This window comes from Callospermophilus lateralis, chromosome 6, assembly GCF_048772815.1.
Source record: "Callospermophilus lateralis isolate mCalLat2 chromosome 6, mCalLat2.hap1, whole genome shotgun sequence".
Taxonomy (NCBI): Eukaryota; Metazoa; Chordata; class Mammalia; order Rodentia; family Sciuridae; genus Callospermophilus; species Callospermophilus lateralis.
In genome coordinates this window covers 34,069,442-34,094,277 of record NC_135310.1, presented here as the reverse complement: position 1 = coordinate 34,094,277, position 24,836 = coordinate 34,069,442, and the positions used below count along the sequence as shown (strand labels likewise).

The 24,836-nt window shown below is 34.0% G+C and overlaps 1 protein-coding gene across 1 annotated transcript in view; it reads right to left on the bottom strand.

Annotated features, from left to right (window-relative positions):
- The window catches only part of Moxd1 (monooxygenase DBH like 1), a 78,632-nt gene that overhangs the window by 33,755 nt on the left and 20,041 nt on the right, over positions 1-24,836 (bottom strand). The window contains exons 2-4 of the mRNA XM_076859727.2: positions 24,510-24,656; positions 22,781-22,948; positions 22,557-22,640 (exon numbers count right to left, since the gene is read on the bottom strand). Of these exons, the coding sequence (XP_076715842.2) occupies positions 22,557-22,640; positions 22,781-22,948; positions 24,510-24,656 (399 nt within the window). The remainder of the gene's footprint in view (positions 1-22,556; positions 22,641-22,780; positions 22,949-24,509; positions 24,657-24,836) is intronic.

Here is a 24,836-nt window from a genome sequence, read left to right as displayed (position 1 = left end):
TTCTTATTTATAACATGGAAATACAAGTCAGCTTTTAATCTGTTATAAAAATTACAGGAAAAAATAGCATAGCATTTTTAGTGATCATTAGTTGAAAACTGTTCTGAGTTCTGGACAACTTAGCACATCTATAATATGTTTTTATTGAACACAATTATTCCATAGATGAATTTTTTTTTCCATAGAAAATCAACTCACTGTTTTACCATTTGATACCAACCCATTACATGGAAAACACTTTTTCAAGGCTTTTATTATTTATTTGTGTGTATACAAATAAATATGACATGAAGACAAGATCTTGCTAGTTATTCTTTGACCTGCTGTTGTTTACATCTTCATAAATGTGTGAGGGGTTTTGAAATAATACACTGAATTGGTTTTTAGGTTAACCTGAATTTAATTCTGGCAATTCGTAGAGTCAAATGTGCGTATAGTTCATATATAATGACATAATTTTGCTGCTTCATACTGCAGAATGATTCTGAAAGCTTTTCTAACAAAGTTGTCTTTTGTTTTTATTATTTTGGTTAATACACCCTCTTCAATACAGCAATATGTCAAAGGTGATAGTACACTGGATTTTTGCCAGTCCTACATCGAACATATACACATGGCCCAACATGTGTTATGGAGGATGAGGACTGCCGAAATGAGGAACATCAACTCCATCACAGAATGGCAGGGACAGAACTATGCAATAAAACGTATGTGCATGCCAATTTTTATGACTCATCCTCTTACACTGGAGAAGTGAACTAAAGGTAACAGAAGAAAGATCAGAAACAGCACTCAGCTAAGGAAAGATAAACAACCATTACATTATCAAAACAATGGAGAAGTATTTGCAATATTTTGTCAAATGCAGGGCCCATTCCCTTAATATAAAAAAAATTATAAATCAAAAAACACATTAGTCAAAATGAGCAAACTACATGAACAAAAAGTTCACAAAAGAGAGGAAACAGCAGTGACATACTCACCTGTCAGGAAGGCAACATTTTAAGTCTGTTAGTAAGCCATGCTGGTCAGGGAGAACGTAATGGCAGACAGCTGGAAATAAAATACGTCTATACATACTGAGGTGGATATTTTTCAACAGGCACTGTTAATTTTAAAATGTGTCAAAATATCTAGTATCTATATATCCTACAGGGTCTAAAAATAAAAACAAAAAATTATATATATGTGTGTGTGTGTATATATATATATATATTTTATTTTTCTAACAATGTTTTCTTTTGTTTTTATTATTATTATATATACATACATTTTTATAATATATATATATATATACACACACACACACACACACACACACACACACACACACATACACACACATATATATACTGAGCAAGCAGTCTAAATCAAAACAGACCTAAAGGTATGTGATTTCACAGATAGAGAAAATCTCATTAAGAAAACATTAGTAGTGTTTTATTAGAAGTCAAATTTGAGTGGGAGAAGTTGGGGCATTTTGCTTTCCACTTTACAACCTTCTGCATTTGAATATTTTATAGTAAAAAATAATAATTGTACATTATATTTTTTTAAAATTCTGGTTCCATCACTTACTAAATGAAGTGTAGTCTTAACCATATGGGTCTTCATACCCTACCTCACAGGTGATCATAAGAATTGTCTCAGATACTGGAATATCCCATCCAGGGTGTATACAAAGCATTCACAAAATGTTCATTCTCTTATTTCCTATTCATATCTTTTTTATTAGTTCCTTGAAAATTACATTTGTATAACATTTATCATAGACAATAACATATGTAATTACATTCAAGTCTCCAAATACCTTTATTCCCATTGATCAACCTCTTCCCATACTAAGTTATATAGTTATAGCAGCAAAAAGTTCTGGTGTGCTATTGCATAGTAAAGTGACCACAGACAATGATAATGTTCTGCATATTTCAAAAAGCTAGAAGAAAGGATTTGGAATGTTCCCACTATAAAAGAAACATAAATTTTTTAGGAGATAGGTCCAACTGGTTTACATGTTTTGAATCATCACATGTATAATGTTTACATTTTTATAAATCAGTTAAAAATTGAAAATTTTAAACTCCCCTAATATTGAGTCAATGAAACAAAACTTCTCTTATAATTTTCTAAATTATAATAAGTATTTAGAGTATTAATTAATTATGATGGATTTGAAGTTAGGTTTCTGGAACATATATTTTCTCTGAAACCCGAGTATAACTGCTGTGGTTTTAGTTCCTTAAAATAAACTACGAGTTTTCTTGCCCAAGTCCACTGTCAAGGCTTCCCAGGCCAAATGATAGAGGCCAGCTCCTGTGGCTTCCCCCTGACCAGTCACAGCTCTTGATGGGAGGATCCCAGCAGGCACCAAGATCTTGCTTTGGTTTTGCATCAAACATTTTCCATTTCCCTGGATTGCTTTCTGCTTTCTGGTCTCCTTTGAAGTTATAGTTACTGGGATGTTTCTTGTTGTGTTGTTGTTGTTGGGGGGGAGGGTATATTTATTTTATTTTTATGACTTCAAGGCCTAATAATTCTATCCATGAAAGGATATAATTTAATTACCAACAGATGATTTTAAGGATAAAATACCACAGCCCCAAATTAGGGAAAAAAAAAAAAAAGAAAAGAAAAGCAAAAAAACTTAGTTTTTCATTTAGCCCAATAAACCTACTATTTTTTAAAAAAAATTTAAAACATGACAATTTAATTCTGCATGTTTTAAAAATAACTTTCTTTACAAAAACTGTTTTCACATCCTGAAACTCCTAGTACCTGTGTTTATATATAATTTATCATAATAATTTTGGCAGTTTAAAATAAAGTATATCATTTTAGAACATATTCATCATAATTTAAGGGTTTTATTTCCCAGAGAAATTTAATAAATAAGGCATCTTTTTTTTTTTTTCTTCTAGGAGGAGGGAAATAAAAGCAAAGACTTTTTTTTTTTATTCCTTCAGGCATTGCCTAAAGATTAGATCTACTGGTAGACAACACAAATTAATAATATTGCCTCATGAAGAATTTTATGTTGGCTTTTATCCAAAGGCCCAGAATTTATTGCTCTTTTAAATGCCTGCAAAATAAATTTTACTTTATTCAGTAATGAAAGTAGGAGAAACTGATGCTAAGTGTTTTCCTCTAAGATATTAAGTAAAGTTGCTTTAAAACTGGTAATTATCCAGGTCTTTGAATTATAGTTTGCTTCATTGAATTTTGGCCTCTTTTATGGTATGTCTGTAAGTAGCATAGAAGAATTGCTCTGTTCAGCCCTTAAGTTAATTAGGTATATAATACAGTGTCACTCATTTGAAGTTCATTTATCCTAGGGATAAAATAGATCTTTTGAACATTGTTACAACTCACCATCCTGATTCAAGTCTAAATTTAAGTCATTTATTTGACAAACATTTACTACGAACTCTCAGAAACTATGCCAGGGGTTGAAGATCCAAAGATGGGCATGGTGCAATAGTCCAGGGACTTAAGTTCTGGATTTTGGTAAAACTATGAGCTCCCCCAAAATATAGGTGCTATGATATCAATAATAGCTATTGTCTGGATCTGTAGGTACCAAGGACATTAAAAATTTAACACATCATCACATTTAATTTCACTTAATCCTCATACACGTCTGAGACCGGTATTAATGTTATAAACAAAAAACAAAACAAAACAAAATTGAGGCACAGTTAAGCAGGTAGCAGGCTTGAGTTTGCACCCAGAGTTCATTGGCCTAATCCCCAGCCTCAGAGTGTCTTTTCTTTGCCTATCTTTCTTATTTATATAGGCTACTGTGGAGATGCAGGGGAAGGAACTGTGATCAGAAGAGGAATTAGAATAGGGCTTAAAATAATTTAACATTAAAATACTTTAGTATTATAGTACAGTTGCAAGAAATCACTTGGTTTATTTTATGGAGTATAACTCTCTGATTGCAAAAGGAATAATTTTAAGAACAGAAAGAAAAGAGAAAAGGGGAGGGGGAGAAAATGGAGGAGGAGAAAAGAAGGCAGGAAGAGACTATTTGACCTGTTTTATAAATTTGGGCTTTACCATTACTGCCATTAAGAAATATACTTCAAAAAAGTTAGGCAAATAAATGTATAGCAGTGGATGATTTTTTGTTGTTGTGGCTCTTTTATTTTCTCTTATTCTTTGTGTTTAAAGATGAGGACTCCTTTAAAAAAAAAAAAAGCTACTCATATATAGGATGATTCCATAAAAATGAGAAAGTAACAAAAGAAATGTGTCTCAGACTACAGCTGAGTTCAAAGCCAGTCTTCAAATCTGCGGGTGAGTCTTCACTGATGGTAGCTGAATCCCACTCTATCAGATCTTCGTTTTTCTTAGTAAGCAGGTCCACAGTTTACCTTTTGAAAGCCCTTAAGGCTCCAATGCCTTCCAGCTATTTCAATAAATAAAGCTTCTCCCATGCGTATAGGTTTCTTGAATGCAAGACAAATGTCTTATTAATCTTTGGGGTTGTTTGTTTGCATTTGATGTGATAAATTCATACATAGAGAAAATAATATAACATTCTTCATGTAAGCACCACCCAGAATTAAATAATATTTTGTCATGTTTACTTTGCTATTTGTCTTTGTCCCCATTTGATCCGGACATTTCTGTGTTTCCGCCAGGTCCTCAAATGGTAAAGTAAATCACAAAACTCAGGGATCAAGGTGAGTCTCGAGGACAAACTCAAGTTTTTGTTTTGTTTTGTTTTTAGTCCTAAACATGTCAACCATCTCCTTAAAATTAAGTCTAAAATAACTTGCAATATTTTTTGTCAGAGTTTGAATATTATGAGGTCTGTAGCCACAGAAATGATATTAAAAATGGCTGTAGTCAGGAAGGAAACATAAAAGCATAAGTGATTTATTCTATATTTTTTCCAATCAGATGAAAGTCACACTCAGTCTATCTTCATAATTCCCAATCTGCAAAGGGAAAGTTTCCAGTTTCAGAAATGTGGCCAAACTCTTTTCTTGGCAGATGAAAGAAGAGATCTAAACAAGATCTGATAAACCACGCTATGCTCATAGTTCCAAACAAGGAAATCATCACCTCCTTCCCCGTGGGAACCATCACTTCCTTAGGGTTTTTATTAAAGACTTAACCCCCAACATCAAATGAGTTGAGAAGTCCTTCAACTTCTACCTTCACAACAACCCCTGCATCTACTCTCACTTACCCTATCCTGATATGTAAGACTGAAATCCAGGCTCTGCTTACCTGTCACTAACATCTCTACAACACATCACTCCACCCTCCAGCCAAACTCAATAATTCCACTTTGCCTTATTAGTTCAGGAAGCATTCACTTCTTGGCCCACCACTCATGCTCTCTGGGATCCTTCACAAGACCCCAAGCATCACCTGGATCATCTTTTCTCTGTGCCTTAGGTCATGGCATGTCAGCCTTCTAAATCCTGAATCTGGCAAAATAAAGTTGCACCTGTCAAAACTTGAGTCCCTAGTGGAAGGATAACTAGATTGTTCTGGACAATCCTGGCTTGGAAAACACCTGCATGTCTGAAAGCCAACAACAAACAGGCTTTAAAACATACTGCCAAACTTAGCAAGAAATTAAGAGAGATTTCCCAAAGGTAAAAGAAAGAACATCATGCAACTTAAATCAAAATGATGAACAAAACCAGAAGCAAAAACTCCAGAGAGCACTTTTATTAATGTGTAACTGACATGCACTAAACTGCACCTATTTAAATTCAAGTGCAAAATTTGATAAATTCTGATGTGCACACCCTTGTAAACCATCATCCCAATCAAAATAACAAATACACTCATTATCCCCAAAAGTTTCCTCAAGCCCCTGGACAGTCCCTCTTTGTCTTCCCTTCCTGTTCCATCCTCAACCCCAGGAAACTGCTGAATGGTTTCTTGTCACTATAGATAACAGACACTTTCTAGAATTTTATTTATTAAAAAAAGGAAAACTGGAAATCAAGCCCCATACAATGGTGCATGACTAAAGTCCCGACTACTCCAGGAGCTGAAACGGAAGCATTGCTTGGGCCCTGAGTTCCAGACAAGCCTTAGAAACAGTCATATCCCCACCTCAGTAAGAGAGCGGGATGAAAATTGTCTTATATGAGCTCTGCTTTGTCTTACTTCATTCAGCATACTGATTTGCAGATTAATCCATATTGGCTGTATAGTATTTTAAATTGCCAAGAAGTATTCCATTATATTATATTCCAAGTGAAGCTGATATTTCAACTTCATTTACATAGTCATGGAGATTTGGAGTGTTTCCACTTCTTGACTATCATAAATAAAGCTGTTCTAAAAACTCAGGTAGAAGTCTTTGTGTGGATGTATGCTTCATTACTCTTGGAAAAAAAGTCCAGGAGTAGAATAGCTGGAATATATACATGGTAGGTATATTTTAAATTTTTTACCAAAGTGCCAAGTAGTTTCTCAAAGTGATTGTACCATTTTGTAGTTCCACCAGCAGTGTATTGGAGTCCTATTACTTCACTTTTTACCAATGACTGAATTTTAGTTATCCTTATAGGTCGTAGTGGTATCCCACTGTGGCTTTAATTTGGACTTCTTCAATGAGTTATGATATTTATCAGTGTCTCAGACCATGGATATCATGGAAAGAAGGAGAGTGAGTTATGAGAAATGAGAAACAAACAAGGTCAGTCCTGCTCTTTCCTCAGTTTACTGCTGGAGTTTACAGGCTTGCACAGGAGGGAGGAACCCAGGCAGAATCTGTGTTCTCCCTGAGTTAGGCACACAGAGTTGGGAGTCCATGGGGGGCCTCATAGGTTACAGTTCACACAGTAAGAGATGGGAGAAGAGAGAGATGCCCAGGGAGGGAACTTCGGGCATCTTCAGAAGGTCCTCCTCAAGTCCTCTACTGAGTACTGAGCCTCCCATGCATAAATTTAAAAGACTGAGATTATCCAGGGCTTAAAAGAGAATGAGAAAATATTTGCACCTTGTCAGTGTATGAATTCTAGAAAGCAAGTCTGAAATTTATATTAATATTCAAAATACACATAAGTTGACTCAATGCATTTAGCAATGCATCCTAAAGAAAGGTAACTACTGATACGTGAAGATATGCATAAAAGAACATTTATTGAAGCATTATTCATGATAGAAAAAAACTTTAAGTCACCTTAAATGTACACCAATAGTAGATGGCTGCAAAATTATGGTTTACACTTAATAGAAGATTGTTATGTTAATATTAAAATAAATGTGTTTTTATATTTTGACCTGCAATGGTAAGCATGGTAATTTGAAAAAACAAATTAATATATGTATAATAATCACAAGCTTGTTTTTTTTAAGGGAGATTAGCCTAATATAAACATATTAATGTTGTAAATATTTTCTGCAGTATCAAGTTATAGAAAGGTACAAATGAATCTGTTCCCATTGGTTACCTCAGGGAAGTAGAATTTGGAAGAAGGGGAACATCACTAGTTTTTCTTTATATGTTGTTCACTTTTTTACTTGTTTTAGGGAGTATATGTTGTGCTGGAAATAAAGCTAGTCCACACAGGAAGCATTCTCATGTTAAAATAAAGTGTTCTCTTGAGAAACAGAGTATAGAACAAACTCTTTGTCTTCCAGACAATGAGGGAAAAAATGCAACAGTTGTGATCTCTTCTCAAGACTGTTAAGGGTCAGTCAAGGAACACAACCTTTTGCTTATGAATTCTATATGATTATTAATTTAAAGTGAAGAAAAAATAAATTATTCCATAAAATAACCCTTACTACTTTGAATAAATATAGTTTGAAATAATGTGAATTAACCAATAATCCAGTGGGAATTTTTAAAAGCTATAAGAGTGGAAAATATTACTCACAATACTGACATTTCCTGTTTTTCACTAAAAAAAGAACTTAGCTCTCTTACCTTGTAAATTTAATTTGTGAATTTTATATACCCTTACAATGAGAGTTTGACTTACATACGAATAAGTGCATTTGGCAGCCTGTTTCGTAAAAAAACTAGGCTTTATCTTAAAAGTGAACATAGAAATAAAAAGCAAAGATAGTAAAAGTAATAAATTTCAAGTTGTAAAAGGACTTATGTATCATATTAAATTCAGTTCAATGTAAACAAACATATCTCAATTTTCTCCCTCTCAAATGTCTCAGGCAACTCAATGAAATCAAAGTGAAATTCCAACTGTTCTAAATTATTGGATAATTACATCCAAGTAATTTAGATCTCTTTCAAGAGCTCTAAAACTTCTTTAATTAGAGATTATTAAAAGATGATGCAGTAGAAAGGGATGTAAATCTTAGGTACATTATTTTACCTTGAAGTTGTTCTATATTTCATACGTTAAAAGAGAGAGACTGATAATAGCAATTTAAGACCTAAATTTGAAAAACAGTTTCAATTAAACTGGATGAGAAAAGCAGTGTTCTTCACTGGGCTTCATTTTCTGCCACCATGAAGTACAATGCTGAAAAAAGCAAACAGTTGGTTCAGACTGTTCAAGGGAATAAAGGTCGTGGTAAAATGATGGTATATTACTTCTTTCATGCCTCCGGTTTCCCAATAATTTTGACAGTAGTCTGATTCATAGATGGTATATGTTTTGCCAATGAGGAAACTATAAGATTCAGAGAAGTTCTGCAAGTTACTTAAGGTCATATAAGTGATAAATGGCACAAGTATTTGAAATCAAGCCTATGTAACCAGAAAGATAAAACCCTTCAAACATATATATATATATATATATATATATATATATATATATATATATATATATATATATATATATATATATAATTCAGTCAGTGGTTCAGGTTCATAGTACTCCTACCATCTGTATATATATATATATATATATATATATAAATTCAGTCAGTGGTTCAGGTTCATAGTACTCCTACCATCTATATATATATATATATATATATATATATATAAATTCAGTCAGTGGTTCAGGTTCATAGTACTCCTACCACCTGTATGTGTAGCAACAATTAAGGGCTCAGACATTAGAGTCTGGTAAGGACATTTGCCATTCTCTAGCTCTTTAACATTAGAGAAGACATCAATTTTTTCTAAGCCTCAGTTTCCTCATCTGAAAAATGACATAAGTAGTGAGTAAAGCATAGTGTCTGGTATAGTCAGTATGTATTTGTTTTCTAAAATTCAACTAGTTATTTTTGTTGTTGTTGTATTTTTGGTACCAGAAATTGAACCCAGGGGCATTTAACCACGGAGCTGACATACCCAACCCTTCTTAAACATTTTATTTTGAGACAGGGTCACACTAAGTTGCTTAGGTCCTCACTAAGTTAAAAGTTCAACGTATATTTTTAAATTTTTTGGTACCAGAGATTGAACTCAAGGGTTCTCAACCACTGAGCCACATCTGCAGCCCCATTTTGTATTTTATTTTGAAACAGGGTCTCACTGAGTTACTTAGCTCCTCACCATTGCTGAGGCTGTCTTTGAACTTTCGATCCTCCTGCCTCAGCCTCCCAAGTCACTGGGATTACAGGAATGCACCACCACACCCAGCTTTGAAAGTTCAACATTTTCAAAGCACCTTCAGGATGATATTAAGATAGGAGTTATTTCATTTTTCACATGAGTATCTATTGATACCAAGATCATCATAAAAGCTAAGGGAAATGAAAGGCAGCAGATTTACTAACAGACCAAGATATTGATTGAGAAACATACAGAGAGTTTTCATCCAAAAGGATTAATTTTACCTCAAAGTCATATTAAAATCAACTCTGATGAAGAAAATATTTGATCTCATTAATTAGAATGATTTTAGAAAACCTATGAATGATTTTAATAATTAAGAGAAACACATATACATTTAGTGGGGATAGCTTTAAGGTAGTGCTTTTTCAAATGTTGGGCAATGATTCTCAAGAACATTTTAGGTCAATGAGTCAAGAAAATGACAAGCTATAAGCTCTCCTAAAAGGAAGCCAGATACATGGCATAATTAAACTCTAAAAAACTTGACTGGACATCAAGAATGAAAAAGGACACCTTTTCAACAATCTTCACTTAAGTCACCCGAGCTAAGGATGATCCCTTGTTTCCAACCGAAGTGAAAGCCCATCCCCTCTTTTTAGAAACTGCCTGCAGCCTGACTTTAAAGACTTTAAATGGTTCCATGCATATGCATGCAATTAAGAGGTAGCCTTGAGTTCTATTTGAGAGAGTATGATGCAATTTGCGAGTTTTAACACTAAGCAAAACTTGTTAAAGCCACACAATGGTATCATTCAAGATAAAGTCAGTGACCCCATTTAGGTATTAAAGGCCACAGTCTGAAGTCCCTTTCAATATTTCACACTAGGGGCTTTGGTATGGTTAAGGCGTCTCTGATGAAAAAAAATGCAGTTGCCCTGACAACAAGGAACTGCGAAATTCTGCATTCTAACTCAACATATTAGACTATGGGTTGAAAGTGGAGCCAACAGCTGCTCGTTGGCTCTAGTACAAGCAGATGTTGGTTATAGCATCAACTATTCTCTGCCAAATGTGGAACCAAATGGAGCTTCCGCCCAGATCAATATGTAAAACTTCAGAATGTTAATGATGAAGCAAGAGTCCTACTTTTAGCCAATGATGGCTCTCTTCCACACATCTGAAAGTCACAGTCTGAGTCCCAACATCAAAAGTGCTAATACGTGTGCATTTTTAAGAATATACTGTCATCCTCAGGGAAAAGAATACCAAAAGAGGATTGTCCGTAACAGACAACTTACTTAACCACTCTGGGTCTCAGTTTCCCCACTTGTAAAACAAGATAGCCTTGTTAGCCTTCTTCAGGCGCTTTTATTTTATGAGGATAGATGAACTACAAATTGGACAGTGCTCTCTTTCAGTGTTGGTTCTGACCATTTAATTTTATTTTGGTGCCTCAAGTACATAAACAGAGAAGTTGCCTGCTACTCATCCCACCACTTACTCTACTTACTCCAAAATCTAATTTCTTTGTACTTTCCCCAAATTATTGTTTCCAAATGGCTTGGGACTGTGCCCCAAATCTTATTGGTCTCTCATTTTTTCTTGCCTTCATTACCTTTGTCGTGCAATTTGACAGTGCTTATCTTCTAGCTTTGGGGATTCTCTATTATTTGAATGTATTTTTTCTCCTCTTCTACTCTGTGAGTCATATTTTTAAATTGTCATAAAGGCTTTTTTCATTTTATCCTTTATCTGACAAAACACATTACACTGACTGCTGTCTAAAGCAGACACTCAGTAGACCTTCTGTGAGTCTTCTTTGCAATTCAGAGTTATAGGGTGAAACGATGTTTCTAGCTTTTTAACATATATAATGGACATATTGAGTACATATCTGATTCTAAATCACTCCACAGACCAAAGTGCCAGTTCTATACTTTCAGGACTTCCTCAGGCCAGCCTAAAGGCTGAGAGGCTATAGTTAGTATAGACACACATATTAGCAGTTATTTACAGGGTCCTTTCTTTCCTTGATATTAAAATTCCAGATTCAGCCGGTCAGTGAGATTCCAGTGATAAAAAAAAGATTTCTCTTTACTGATAATGAAATGTATGTTAAAGTAAGCAAGGTAACTTCCAGAATACAGTTTCTAAAATGCATCCATTACAGTAGAATCATGTGTAGAGTTAACTACAATGCATTTACTTCATTAGAACATAAATCTTTTTTTCCTTCATCGAAGAAAGTATCCCTTATATCTGAATTAGTTCAAATTTTGTAATGAAAGCCAGCTGTGGTTTCAGGAAACAGCTGGTGTTTTTGCATCTCCACTTCCACAAAGAAATGTGCAATGTGCCAAGGAATAAACTATGTCAGAGCCATAAACTGTTTAATTCTTCTTCATGTGCGGGCAACTAAAATAGTGCATTGTGATAGTAGATGTGCAATGTTATGTTCATGCTTCCTTGCATTTGTTGACTAAAACAGTTTAAGACTACAAAATATGGTAATTAATGCTACTTAATATGAAGGGCATTTTACTGGGTGCTAAAAAAATATAGTTCAACAAAGGCAGTTTCCAGAAAATTCTAATAAATAGAAAATAGTGTTCTCAAACGGGGACTTGGTTCAAGGCCACTTGGAGGATGTCTCCAAACAATAGCAACAACCAGATCCATCACAAAGGCCTGAATGTCACTGCCAAAGATCTGATTGGGGTCATTCTATGCACACCCTACAATATAAATCAATAACAACTCAATGAAGCAAGACTCAACCGTAACATTTTTGATATGTTAGTGTAATTCTTTTAATAAAATATATGTCGTATTAAATGTCTTATCTATAACCTGAATTTTTGATATAGAAATACCTTCAAAGTAAATATATCAAGAGAGCCTTGATATTTTAAATACCACTGTGCAGCCTTTTATAACTTAACCAAAAGTGTGAAAAACTATACTCTGGATTTATGAGCTTTATAAATTTGAATTTCAAATATCTTATTTATTTAAAATGAGTTCCTATTACATATGTAATTTTTTATTCTAATTACTAAAGCTCTATCCATAAAAAAAAAAAACTATTAAAAAATCATGGTGCATCAAAAGGGTAATGAATGCCATCCTATTTTGATAGGTACCCAAATTTTTACATTGAAAAGAGACGGTGAGGGGCTGGAGTTGTGGCTCATTGGTAGAGAGCATGCCTAGCACTGGGTTCAAGGTTTTAAAAAAAAGAAAAAAGACATTGAAATAAAATTGGCATATTATGTCCTATGGGAACACACAAAAATTATTTGCATTCTTTTTTTAAGATGACCTTGGCCTTTTACTAAATCATATTTTATAGAAATGTCAATGTCGTAAATAAGTAAATATTTATACACTGGTTTTATCAATTTCCAGCTTTGTCAATTCCATTATTTAGTGAAAGAAGTCACAGAAGTTTAAGGGTTAGCAGTCACTTAGAAAGACCTCTCAGGTATACAGATTTACAATCTTTAAGTCATGTTATTAACATAAATTCAATCCCTTGAAAGGCACCGTGGTACAATCACATTAATCAATGGCTGGTGACCAATGGCTAAAGTCAGCTTGGAACCTGTACACCCACTGTCTTGTTTTTAGGCCACTCTAAGATGCCAACACTTCAGTTTTCTCCCCAACAGCGTGAGTCTTCTTGTTTCGGGGTATTTTAAGCATTTTGTAATAAATGTAAGCACCAAATGAAATTGTGAGCATTTCCTCTCATGACTCACTTTTTACAGACTGTTACTGGGAAGGGGACTAAAACAGCCCATGACCATTATTTTCATTTCCATGGAGGATTTTGACTCAGCTCACACAGAGGCTGTTGGCTTGTGTCCAACCATCCTTATGCTACAGCATGTGTCCAACAAGGTTAACAGGCTCATTACCTTCAATCCACTGAAATTACTGCCAACACCTTTCTCTTTAACATCATCTCTAACATTCTGCTCCTTTTTGTACCCATAAGCATAATCTTTAGCATAATCATCTTAACTCTAATCTTAATTATAATGACTTCCTAAATCACAAATGAAATTTTAATGCATTTTCTGTTATTACTGACCAATTTTCAACCCCTCAAGGTAAAAACAACAAACCCATGTGTACTCATCTGCTAGTTACCCAGATCTTTGAACTGATGTCTCTGGATGGTTCTAGCGGGATCTGTTCATGTAGCTCTGGGAAAATACACAGATCCTATAAGACTCAAAAGTAGGTCAACACTATATGGTATTATGCACTTTAAATTTAAGAGGGTGGATCTCATGTTGTGTTCACAAGGAAAAAAAAAACAAATGTGCACAGGGAAACTTGGGAAGTGATAAATAGGACTATTACCTTGGTTTTGGTGAGGCATCATGGATGCTTGCATGTGTCCAAATTCATTAAACTGTATACATTAAATACATGCAGTTCTCTGGAAACAATTAGATCTCAATAAGCTGTCAAAAAAATTAAAAGTAGCCTGGGACCTGAGAAGCTTATGGAGAAATCTCAGGCCGGATATAAACTATCAAAGATTTCCCATACAGATTATTTTTCATTGTAACATATACATATTAAAAAGATCCTAAGGCCTGGCTGGTAAACTGTACAAAGTTGCACTAGTTTTCCTAGGAAACTCCTGTGTTCACATGTTGACTCTGCCTCATGTAATTTATACTGTGTTGAATAAGTTACTTAAACTTTCTCTGCTTCAGTGTGTTTATGTGCAAAGTGGTGGGAAATCACCAGCTGACAATCAGTCTGTGGACATTTAATAAGACGATTATTTCAAGTAGCAGTAAGAGGCAAATATTTATCTATATACTTCTCTTGTGTAAAAGCCATTCATATCTTACTGTTACCTCTTCATTCTTTTGTACTAAGAAGATCTAGAATTCAACATAAACATCAGTATTCTATCAATAAAAGTGCAGTTTAAATTATGTACCCACTTTCATAGCTAATAAGTAGTATTAATGAGGAAATGCTTTTCAATCCTGTCATCAACCCTTTGGACTACTTGAAAAAGATATATGAGTTTGGTGGTAGAGTTGAGTGGTAGAAAAAGGAATAAGGAAAATAAATATGTTTTTATGTCAGTTGAAAATGGCATTACCGTAAGGCCACAGAATGGAAGGCTAATGGGTGACCCAAGAATGGGAAAGAATATTTCCCAGAGGATAGTCGCCAGTTGGTGTTTATCCTTACTTAGACAAGAACAGGAGGAAATTAGCTTAAATTTCATTTGGTTTAGAGTAATGGAAGGAAGCTATGAAATCTAATTCCCAAGGAATCTTTTCTTCAGAATAAAACGGAGACTTACTGCCTGCCTTGGTTTCAGAGCAGCCCTGACTCTAAGTATGAGAAAACACGAGATGAAGTTTTAGTCATCCATCTCTATAATCCCCTTCAAGGGAAGAAAACAAGCAATTATGAGCCTATTGTGCAGCAGGTGTTTTCACTTGTATTCATTTAATCTTCACTGAAAATTATTTTTCCTATTTTGTAAGTGAAGATATAAGCTCTGGGAGATCTGTTTGCCCCAGGGCATGAAGCTAATGAAAAGCAGCATTAAAACATATCATCATGCACTTTACCTATTTCAATAAAGCCTTCCTACCCCCTTGGCACTCTTCATTTTTATCCTTATATTTTAAGATTTAACAGATTGGGGAAAAAAAAGATTTAACAGATTGGAAAACAAAGTACATTGGTAATGTACCTATTATTTATTGAGATATCTAGTATATGTCCAACATAAGCACTCTGCAATGTCTCCCTGGACTATGACCACTAACATTTGAGATAAGTATAACTACTGGCCCCTTTCACAGATGGAAACCTAAAACTCCAGGGAGTTACACTGCTTGCCCTGGATCACACTGGTAGGTTGTGAAGCCAAGATTTGAAATACACTGTCTGACCCCATAAGTTATGCCACAGCAGCTGGATAATAGGGAAACTGTCAAGATTTGTGGTTTCATAGTTGGATTTGATTTGAATTCTTAAATTTTCGTTACCTTTACATATTATAAGCAGGTATTATAGAAACTTAATAGTCATTAAATATCAGTATTAAGCTCAGTTAAGTACATGGATAAAGATTAAAAAGTGAATAGTGCCAGGCATGGTGATACATACCTGTAATTACAGTGACTTGGGAGGCTGAGGCAGGAGGATCATGAGTTCAAAGCCAACCTCAGCAACTTAGTGAAACACTAAACAACTCAGTAAGACACTATCTCTAAATAAATACAAAAAAGGGCTGGAGATTTGACTCAGTGGTTAAGCACCCTTGGGTGGGTTTAATCTTAATCACAGGTATCAAAAAAATAAAATAAATATATATATATATATATATAATGGTTTCTAGCCCAGAAATAAGTCTCTGGGCCTCTTTCTAAATACCTGCTATTTCTGTTAGTGGACCAAACAGCCATCAATATCTTGAGACATTTAATTCTCTTGGGGTTCTGGGACATTTATCATGCTCCAGAAAGGTTTGGGATGTGTCAAAATAAATGCTAAGAAACCCATGCCTAAGGAGGTGAAGGTGGCCTTTTAACTCCAAAGGAGGCACTTCATCCTGATCTGCCAGGGGACTGTGAGAACCAAGCACACCAAACCATGGAGCATCCAAACCCAGCACAGACTTCATTTTTTGTTTTCATCAACCCACATGTATTTAGAAATAAAAAGAGCCAATTGAGATCAACTGGTTCAATCCCTTTATCTTACAGGGAAAGAATCTGAAGACCAGGCAAGGTTAAGTACTTTCTCCAGGGTCAGAAAGCTAATTAGTGCCAGAGTTAGCAATAAGTCACTTCCACGAACAGACTTGCTTTCAAAGTGCATTCAATTACCTCGTACTCCTAAGTGACTGTTAAGAACACCCACGTAGCCAGGCAATCTCTGATGTTTCTGTGAAGTCAATGCAACCCAAGAGGATCTAGAATGAACTTTTCAACACTAAGCATCCTAATTCAGCAATCTTTAAATTACACACTTTGAGTTAAATTATTTCCATTTGGTGTTCCTTCCAACCTTTTTCTGTCCAAAGTTAAAGTTTTGGCCACAGGAAATGTCCAAGTATTTTCATCTATAATTTAATGGATAAAAGATATATAAAACTTCAGATATACTTGCATATAAGGAATAAAATTATTTGACATTTATAAACTTTGTAACAAATTTCTAAAACACAATTGTTTTGATTTCATACATCCTTTTCTAGAATCTGGGTCAAGAATCATCCACTTTTCAATTGGTGAAAAAATTCAAAGGATATAATGTAATCCACTGGCATTAAGAATTTAACATACAGTGTTGCAAAGTATTTAAAAGTATTTTCACAAATAACCCAATCCCCCAAAACCAAAGGCTGAATGTTCTCTCTGATATGTGGATGCTAACACATAATCGTGTGGTAGGGGTGGATAGAAGTTCAATGGATTAAACAAAGGGAAGGAAGTGGGTATGGGAATAGGAAAGACAGTAGAATGAATTGGACATAACTTTACTATGTTCATATATGAATATACGAGCAGTGAAACTCCACATCACGTATAACCACAATAATGGGATCCTAATTAGAGTAAGTTTTACTCCATGTATGTATAATGTGAAAATACACTTTACTGTCATGTGCATCTAAAAAAAGAACAAATAAAAAAATAAAAAAAGCAATATATTTCCTAGCTGTAGGTGAAGCCTAAATAAAAGGAAAGTGTTTATTTTTTTTTTTAAAGTATTTTCACATGAAGTCTATGGTAAAAGTCAATTTGTTTCAACTTGCTAAACAGATCCATCTAAAGATCCAGAGATTTGCCTTTGGGAAAGAGGGTTAAATTAGCAAAAGATAAAAGGCAAACATAAGTGAGCAAAACAACTTCTACAAGGTTGGGATGGAATTGAGGTAAAAACAGCCAATCATTCAGTCAACAGATAACAGCAAACACCTACTAGTCTCCCACATGATAAAATAAAACAGAAATGAGCACATTAAAAAAAAAAAAAAAAAGCAAGAACAAATGGCTGGGGTTATAGCTCAGTAGTAGAGCACTTGCCTCTCACACGTGAGGCACTGAGTTCAATCCTCAGCACCACATAAAAATAAATAAGATAAATAAAGATGTTGTGTCCATCTTTAAAAAAAAGATGATAACAAAAGTACAGAATCTGTGGAAATGCATCCTGAGAACAAACCAAAACATTATTTCCATCAGGTAAAAAACCCTATACCAATTAACATATATTTTTGAAATACCATTTCAGAGGGGGGGAAGAACAAGATACACTGATAGAGAAAAGCTAATTCTGAGAGTTGTAAAATTATGTAATTTGACACTGAGAATGCTCAAATTCTCACAACTTAAAATTAACCCAAAAAGCTCACACATTTTCAAAAATAGAAACTCTCTACCACACTTGACATTTCTGAAATGCATAAATGATGAAAATCGCCAATTGACAGTGTCCTTTATTCTTAAAACAGAGTCAACACAACAGGGAAATGGCAGCAGAATCCATTTAGCGTAGTACATAAAGCCAAATGTTCATGTTACATGCCTAGTATAGGAAATCAATTTTGAGTAACTATTTCACGGCTATACAATACTCGGGCTTCAAGAACATTCCATGGCTACTTACTGTTAATTATTCTTAGATTTTCTTGTCCTAGGAAACATTCCATGAAGTGAATCATTGAGATTTATGAATGCCACCAATAGAAGAGAATGGCAGTGTGTCTAATTTCATGTCATGAAAGATATTCTGTTCAGTAGCAAGTTAGAAAGTATAGCATTTCCCTTTCTGCATCTATTGATGGTGAAAAGAGTTAGGACAGTGTTTCATTTTCATCAATTTTATATTCTCCAAAGGAGGATGTTTTCAAGGTGACCTCCCTATATAAAAGTATTGACAATCTAGTCTTTGTTTCTTAACTCTGTCTAGAAAGGACTGATTGGGGATCCCTTGGCAACCCAGAAACTTACCACGATAATTAACAGATCAGCAATTGTGTATTGCAAATGATCTGCATAATTTTCTTTAATAGATGCTGTGTGCCAACCTCTGTTCCAAATGCTTCACAAATATTAAAATCATTTGATCTACTTAGCAGTCATTAAAAACCCTATTAGGTATAAACCTTTATTACCCAAGTTCCATATGAGGAAACTGAGACAGAGATAAATAATTTGTCAGAGGCCATATAACTAGTAAAAATATAACTAGTAAAAGTAATCCTACCTTAGAACTCAGCAATGGTCAACCTTTCTCCTTAAAGGACTCAGAAATGATGATTTTGCCAGACTGTTTTTCTCTTTAACATAGTAGGTTGTCAACCAGTACTTACTAAATTGAAAAAGACATATGATTTTTAAATAGATAAATCAGAGTTGTGGTTTATCCATGAGGAGAATCCCCTGTCAATAAAAGTCCTTTAAAGAAAAGGTTTTAAATCAAATACCCGCACCTTTTAGCTGAGCATATCCAAGCAATATTGTTAGTCTTAATAATAACATTACTGAGAATCACCTTCCATTAAAACTTTAGATTCAGGGTTAGGTCACTGTTTGTGAAAGGTAGAGTCCTGCTGCCACAGGGAGAGATGGGCTGAGCAAAATAAGTCCCAAGGATGACACAGAGATTGTCTCAGATGAGAAGAGTGGTTTTAATATAAATTACCAAAGAAATTTCTTTTCTACAATTTCCATATCCACTTGCAAGTGTGACATGCTGTCCCCTAACAATACACACATCTTCAAGTCATAATTTTAAAGATTATTTTCAAGAATCAAAAATACAGTAAGGCACAGTGGCACACACTTGTAAACCCAGCAACTTGGAAGGTTAAGGCAGGAGGATTCCAATTTCCTGGCTAACCTGGTCAACTTAGCAAGACCCTGTCTAAAAGTAAAAATTAATAAGTGATAGGGATGTTGTTCAGTGGTAGAGTGTCCCATTTCCAATTTCTAGGATTACACATATACACAAAAAATAAATAAAAAATACAAAATAATAAACCAGAATCACAAATGAATTGGAAAACCATTTTACTATAACCCATTTTCCCACAAATAATTTTTTAAATAACATCAGTAATATTTGACTTGAGGAAGTACTGAGGAATGAAATTGACCATATTATGTTATACACATGTATAATAAATCCCACTATTATGTACAATCATGATCTACCAATAAAAAATGACCTAAAAACACAATTTTGATCTTATTATTTCATAATTTTAGCAGTAAATAATTTTTACATGACTAAAATTTAAATTAAAAATGTAAATAATGTTTTTAGATTTAGTAATTCCCAATAAACACATTCATAACTGAATTACTGATATATTTTATCTATTTAGTTATATAGTTATAACAGCAACAAAATGTATAGTATCAACACTGAAGCTGCAAATATGAACTATTTCTTTGTTTGAATTAGAGTCCAGACAGTGAAATTGATTTCTAACAATACCACTTTAATCAATATTCTTAAAGCTCACTGCAAATGACGTACCAAGAAAACAATATAAAAGCAATGTTCTGTAAAAGTACTTTTTGAATCAGAGATGGACTGAGGCTTTTTGATATAGTGATTTATGGAGCATTAAATAAGGAATAAGGAGAAGTACCACTCTGGATGGCTTTAAAAAAATGTACAAGTCTTTGATTCTATGAAATAATATACTTTTGCTAAATTATTACAAATCATCTCTACTAGGAAAAAAAGAATGGGTATTCGATGATGTCTTAAGGGAAGATCTGGACCTATGAATTTCACTTCAAATTTTTATTGAAATTTAATTGTAACCTGGCATAAACTGTAAATTAAAATGGTTTTGGAAGAGCTGTCCCACAGCAACCTATATAACCTATAAGTAGAACTTCTTTTTGTATGTCATCTTATTTAAATACATTTTTGAAGAAAACATTTCATAATATTCAATGAACCTTAAGATGTTTTAGAGCTTAACAATAAATCAGAAATTTATCCTGTAAGTGATATTCCTAAGTAATACCAAAATTTTAAATTCTAGCCACAAAAGCTCTGGCCCCTGCAATGACAGAAGTTGGCAAGCATGCTCCTCTCCAATCTGCTGTCCCTCCCTCAATGCCCTCTTGCTAAATGAAAAGACTTTTTGATATTTGGTTGACTTCCAAACATTGCCAAAAAATGTTCCAATGTCTTTCATGCCACTAAAATCCCTCTTGATACAAATGCAATTTGGTTTCAAGAATATTTAATTTTAGGCCCATAGTATTTTGATATGCTTGTGATAGAAACTCTAGCTAAGAATTCCTGGATGAAGAACCAAGCAAATATCTGACATAGAGGGTAGAAACAGATAGGCGTTTCTTAACTATAGAGTCATTTTTTTTTTTTTTAATTCTACTCAAGTGTTTATGTTAATAGTGCTAAGAACAACAAGAAGTGGTTAAGGTCTTTACATCCCCTTAATTACTGTTTGCTTTTTAATGAATAAATTATCTATTTTGTACAACACTGGGTTTTACTTCTGAACCTACAATTTTACATTTGTCCCTTAAGCCAAGTCACAAATTTACTAACCCACAGTGTGTGTGTATGTGTACACTTTGATAGAAAGATATTTCACTTGTATGAGGGAAGGACTGAGGCACCATAATAAGTACAAAGATTAGAATTTGCATTCACCTATCACATGCATGAAATACAAAATAATTTTTTGCACAGAGGTAAATGATTAATCTAGAGTCACACTGTTGGCAAGTCTTCCTTTGGCAAAATTATCCTACAAGTATTTAGGTCTACCTATCAACTTGAACTTTCCTTCCACTCACTCCTTTTACCTCGCTGTGAAGTAGTAAATCTTCTTGGGAACAAAAGGCAGATCTGTCCAGTGAACGAATGCATTAGATATTAACAAATTCAAGTCACTTTGTAGAATGTGCTCAATGTTTCCAATGTTTTCATCTCTGCTAAAATGGTTGAATCTAATATATGAAATATGATATGTCAAGAGCTTTGTATTGTTTTGAACAACCAATAAAAAAAATTAAAAAAATAAAATAAAAAAAATAAAAATAAAAAAATAAAATGGTTTGAGGTTGGTAGGGATAATATTATGACTGCCTGCATTTTACAGATATTAAAGGCAAGTCTACAGAATAATTTACCTGAGAGCACACAGTTTAACAAAAAAGTGGACCAGCAATTCAAATTCATGTGTTCCCCTCAAAAATCCCAGAATGTAAACATTTGCTCACTTCTTGCAGCCACAGCGCTTCGTAAAATGGTCTTGGGCTGCCAGAAAAGCAGTAATGTCTGACTTTCTGCAAATTTACAATACCCTGTATGCCTTGCCTAATTCTATCTCATTCTTTCTTGTGTTTTGGCCATGTTTTCTACAATCTCCTGATAAGTTCTTTGAGAGAATAGATCATAATCTTCAGCCTCTGTGGAACTGCCAACAACTACTAGTACAGAGCCAAGGATCTGTAAATTTCTTTTAAACACTTGTTCATTCACTAACTAGAGGCAAAAGTTGTGGGAGGCCCAACACAAGGCTGGGAGGAAATTTCACAGCACAGGAAAATTGAGCTTATGTATTATCCAATTCTATATTTTTATAATTATATAGAAGTTCACAGATTTTATTTCTTTCCCATTTTCCAAAAAAATATTGCAACAATTTTTTTATGATACTATCTAGTATTTTCAGTGAAACAGAGTCTCAAACAGCATTGATGGGGAAAATAACCTTCCTGAATTTGATTTATCTGTGTGTAAATATATTATTTTAAATTGCAACCCCAGCAATTTTACTTATAGGAGTATTTCCTAAAGAAATAACTCAAGTGCATCCCCCAACTTTCAGCTTTGACACATAATATTAGTACATAACCAAAACACTAGTTATAATACAAGTTTTCAGACTCTGGAAACAGTGTGTGGGTTAGCCAAGTCAGTTCTTTGTTTTCTAAATAACTTTCATATAATTGAAAATTGCTTCTATATGTTTTACTGTTTCTATTTTAAGGACAGCAATTTCTCCATCTGTGCCAATTAAATTTAGCTTGAAGTAGTCACGTACCTTAATCACATGATGCTTTTCTTGGAACACAGGAATCTTAAACATTTGGCACCAATACGTTGTACCTTTGTTTGGGATGGGGACCTGTCTTAATAAAAAGGGAGGGAGACACAGAGTCACATTCTGTTTGTCATGTCATTTGAAATACAGTAATGTAAGCCAAAACTCTCACATACCCTTTAAGTAAGACCATTCTTATGGTCATAAAACCTAAAGAAACTTACGTCCTGATTCACTAGGTCAAAGTATGGTAAGGCTGTAGGCAGCACGCTGGTTTTTTCAGGATTCAATAATCGCAGACTCTTGGTGCCTCGATTGGAATCATGGTACTTGGGGCCGGCTTCTCCCACATCTTCCTGGTGGTAGGCCCAGATCACTCTCACGGTGCTATCCTGATGATCAGACATGGCATGTTACCTTGCAGAAAACCACTTTCCTCACCTGATTTGAGTTTAAAGAACTCCATTTAGAGCCAAATGTAAAAATAAAGAGAAAAATGACAGCTGCAGTTGTCAATCTGGTCTTTTAACATTGATTTCATAAATTTGATTAAGTCATTAAGGATTCAAATAGGTGAATTACTTTTGGGAAAGAATTATCATTCTCAGCACACAAGATATGTGTCCTCAAACAGATTATACTTTTCATGAATCAATGTCAAGCCAAAATTCTAAATCAGCAGCTAGTAGTTAGAAAGCAAGTGTTCTCACTGTGTAGCAGGAACTTTGGAAAATTAAAACCTGCCCTAATGTGATGGAACATTTTGGGGGGGGGTAGAATTCAAATTGAATGAAAATTAAAATTACCAGAAGATTTTTCCTTTCACAATAGGTTTTTTCCAGTCATACATATGTATTTACAGAAAGGGCAAATGCAGAAGGAATTTCTGATTCTGGACTTGTTTTTTATAACACAGGCAATCCATAGTCACTTTATGACTCTTGGGAATTTCCAAGGGAGTGGGGTACCAAATTAGGGAAAATGCTATCAGGTGCAACTGGTTTCTGAACCACCAAGAGAGATTGCCCTGGGGGATGTGGGATGGGAAAGGTTTGATCAGGTACAGAGAAACTGTTCAGTCCTTCCTCCCACAGAAAAAGGTGCTTTTGCCAAACCTTAATAAAACTTTGAAAACAGACAATAAAGCAAAAGCTATTCATTTTAAATGTTCTCTTTGCTATATTCTTTCTTAATAAGTCAAATGACTATAATTATTTTTCCAATTAAAGTATAATTGCACTGTATATTACACAAAAGTGATCCACATCTTTACATGTGTGCTTTCTTCCTCTTTTACTCCTATGCTGAAAGTTAATCAGAATGACTTCAGATTTTTTATATTCCCATTTTTTAAAGTCCTAATTTAGTGAATAAAAAAGAAAATTTTATTGTTCTATGCAAAATGAAATTAATGCAAGCAGTTCATGGAAATTTCCAAAGCGCCACATGAATTACACGTCCTCCAAATATTTAATTTGTGTATGCATAAAGAATATTAATTTTGCATGAAAGCTGAAAATAAGAAATCTCATATAATATGCCAGCAGGTGATTATAATTAGCTGACTATTCATCTTGATTTTAGAAATTTACAAAGATGAATCAGTTACAAATCAGATGAATTATATTCTAGAACTTGGACTCAAAATTCTACACATTTTTTCAAAACTTTATTGACAATTTTTACATTTTACAGAGAAGTTGAATTTATAAGTAAGCTCATACAAACTTTAAAGGGCTCTTCAAAATGTTAAAATCACGCAAAGCTACCTTGACTGAAATCTATAGTATTGAAGAGGTTTTTTAGCTTTTGAAGAGATTTTCAAAAATAGTCCCAAAACCCATGTGACTTTGTTGTCAATTCTTCGGTACTTGTTTCTTTTATTCTTTAAAGTATCTCACAAGTATAAATACACAATTCACTCAAACATGCATTCACTCATACTGTCCTTACCGTTATGCTCTTGTCATTTAGGTCACATGTATGCAGTTCTCTGGTAAATTCAATTATTGTGTGTGTACCGTTTTCCATGGCATACTCCAGGTGGTAATCTTGCTGAGTATCTTTTTTCAACTCTTTATTTGCATTTGTAAAATAATCCTGTGGAAAATATTTTTTTTTTAAAAAAAAGAATAGTCTAAGTATAGAGTGTAAAGAATTTCAGAGAATTTACAGAACCTGAAAATCACAATTCTGGGTTTTCTTAGTACAAAGTCTTTTACCTAGACCCATTTTATAAGTCCGGGAAACTTCCTCCAGAAAAAGGCAGTATAGATTTAT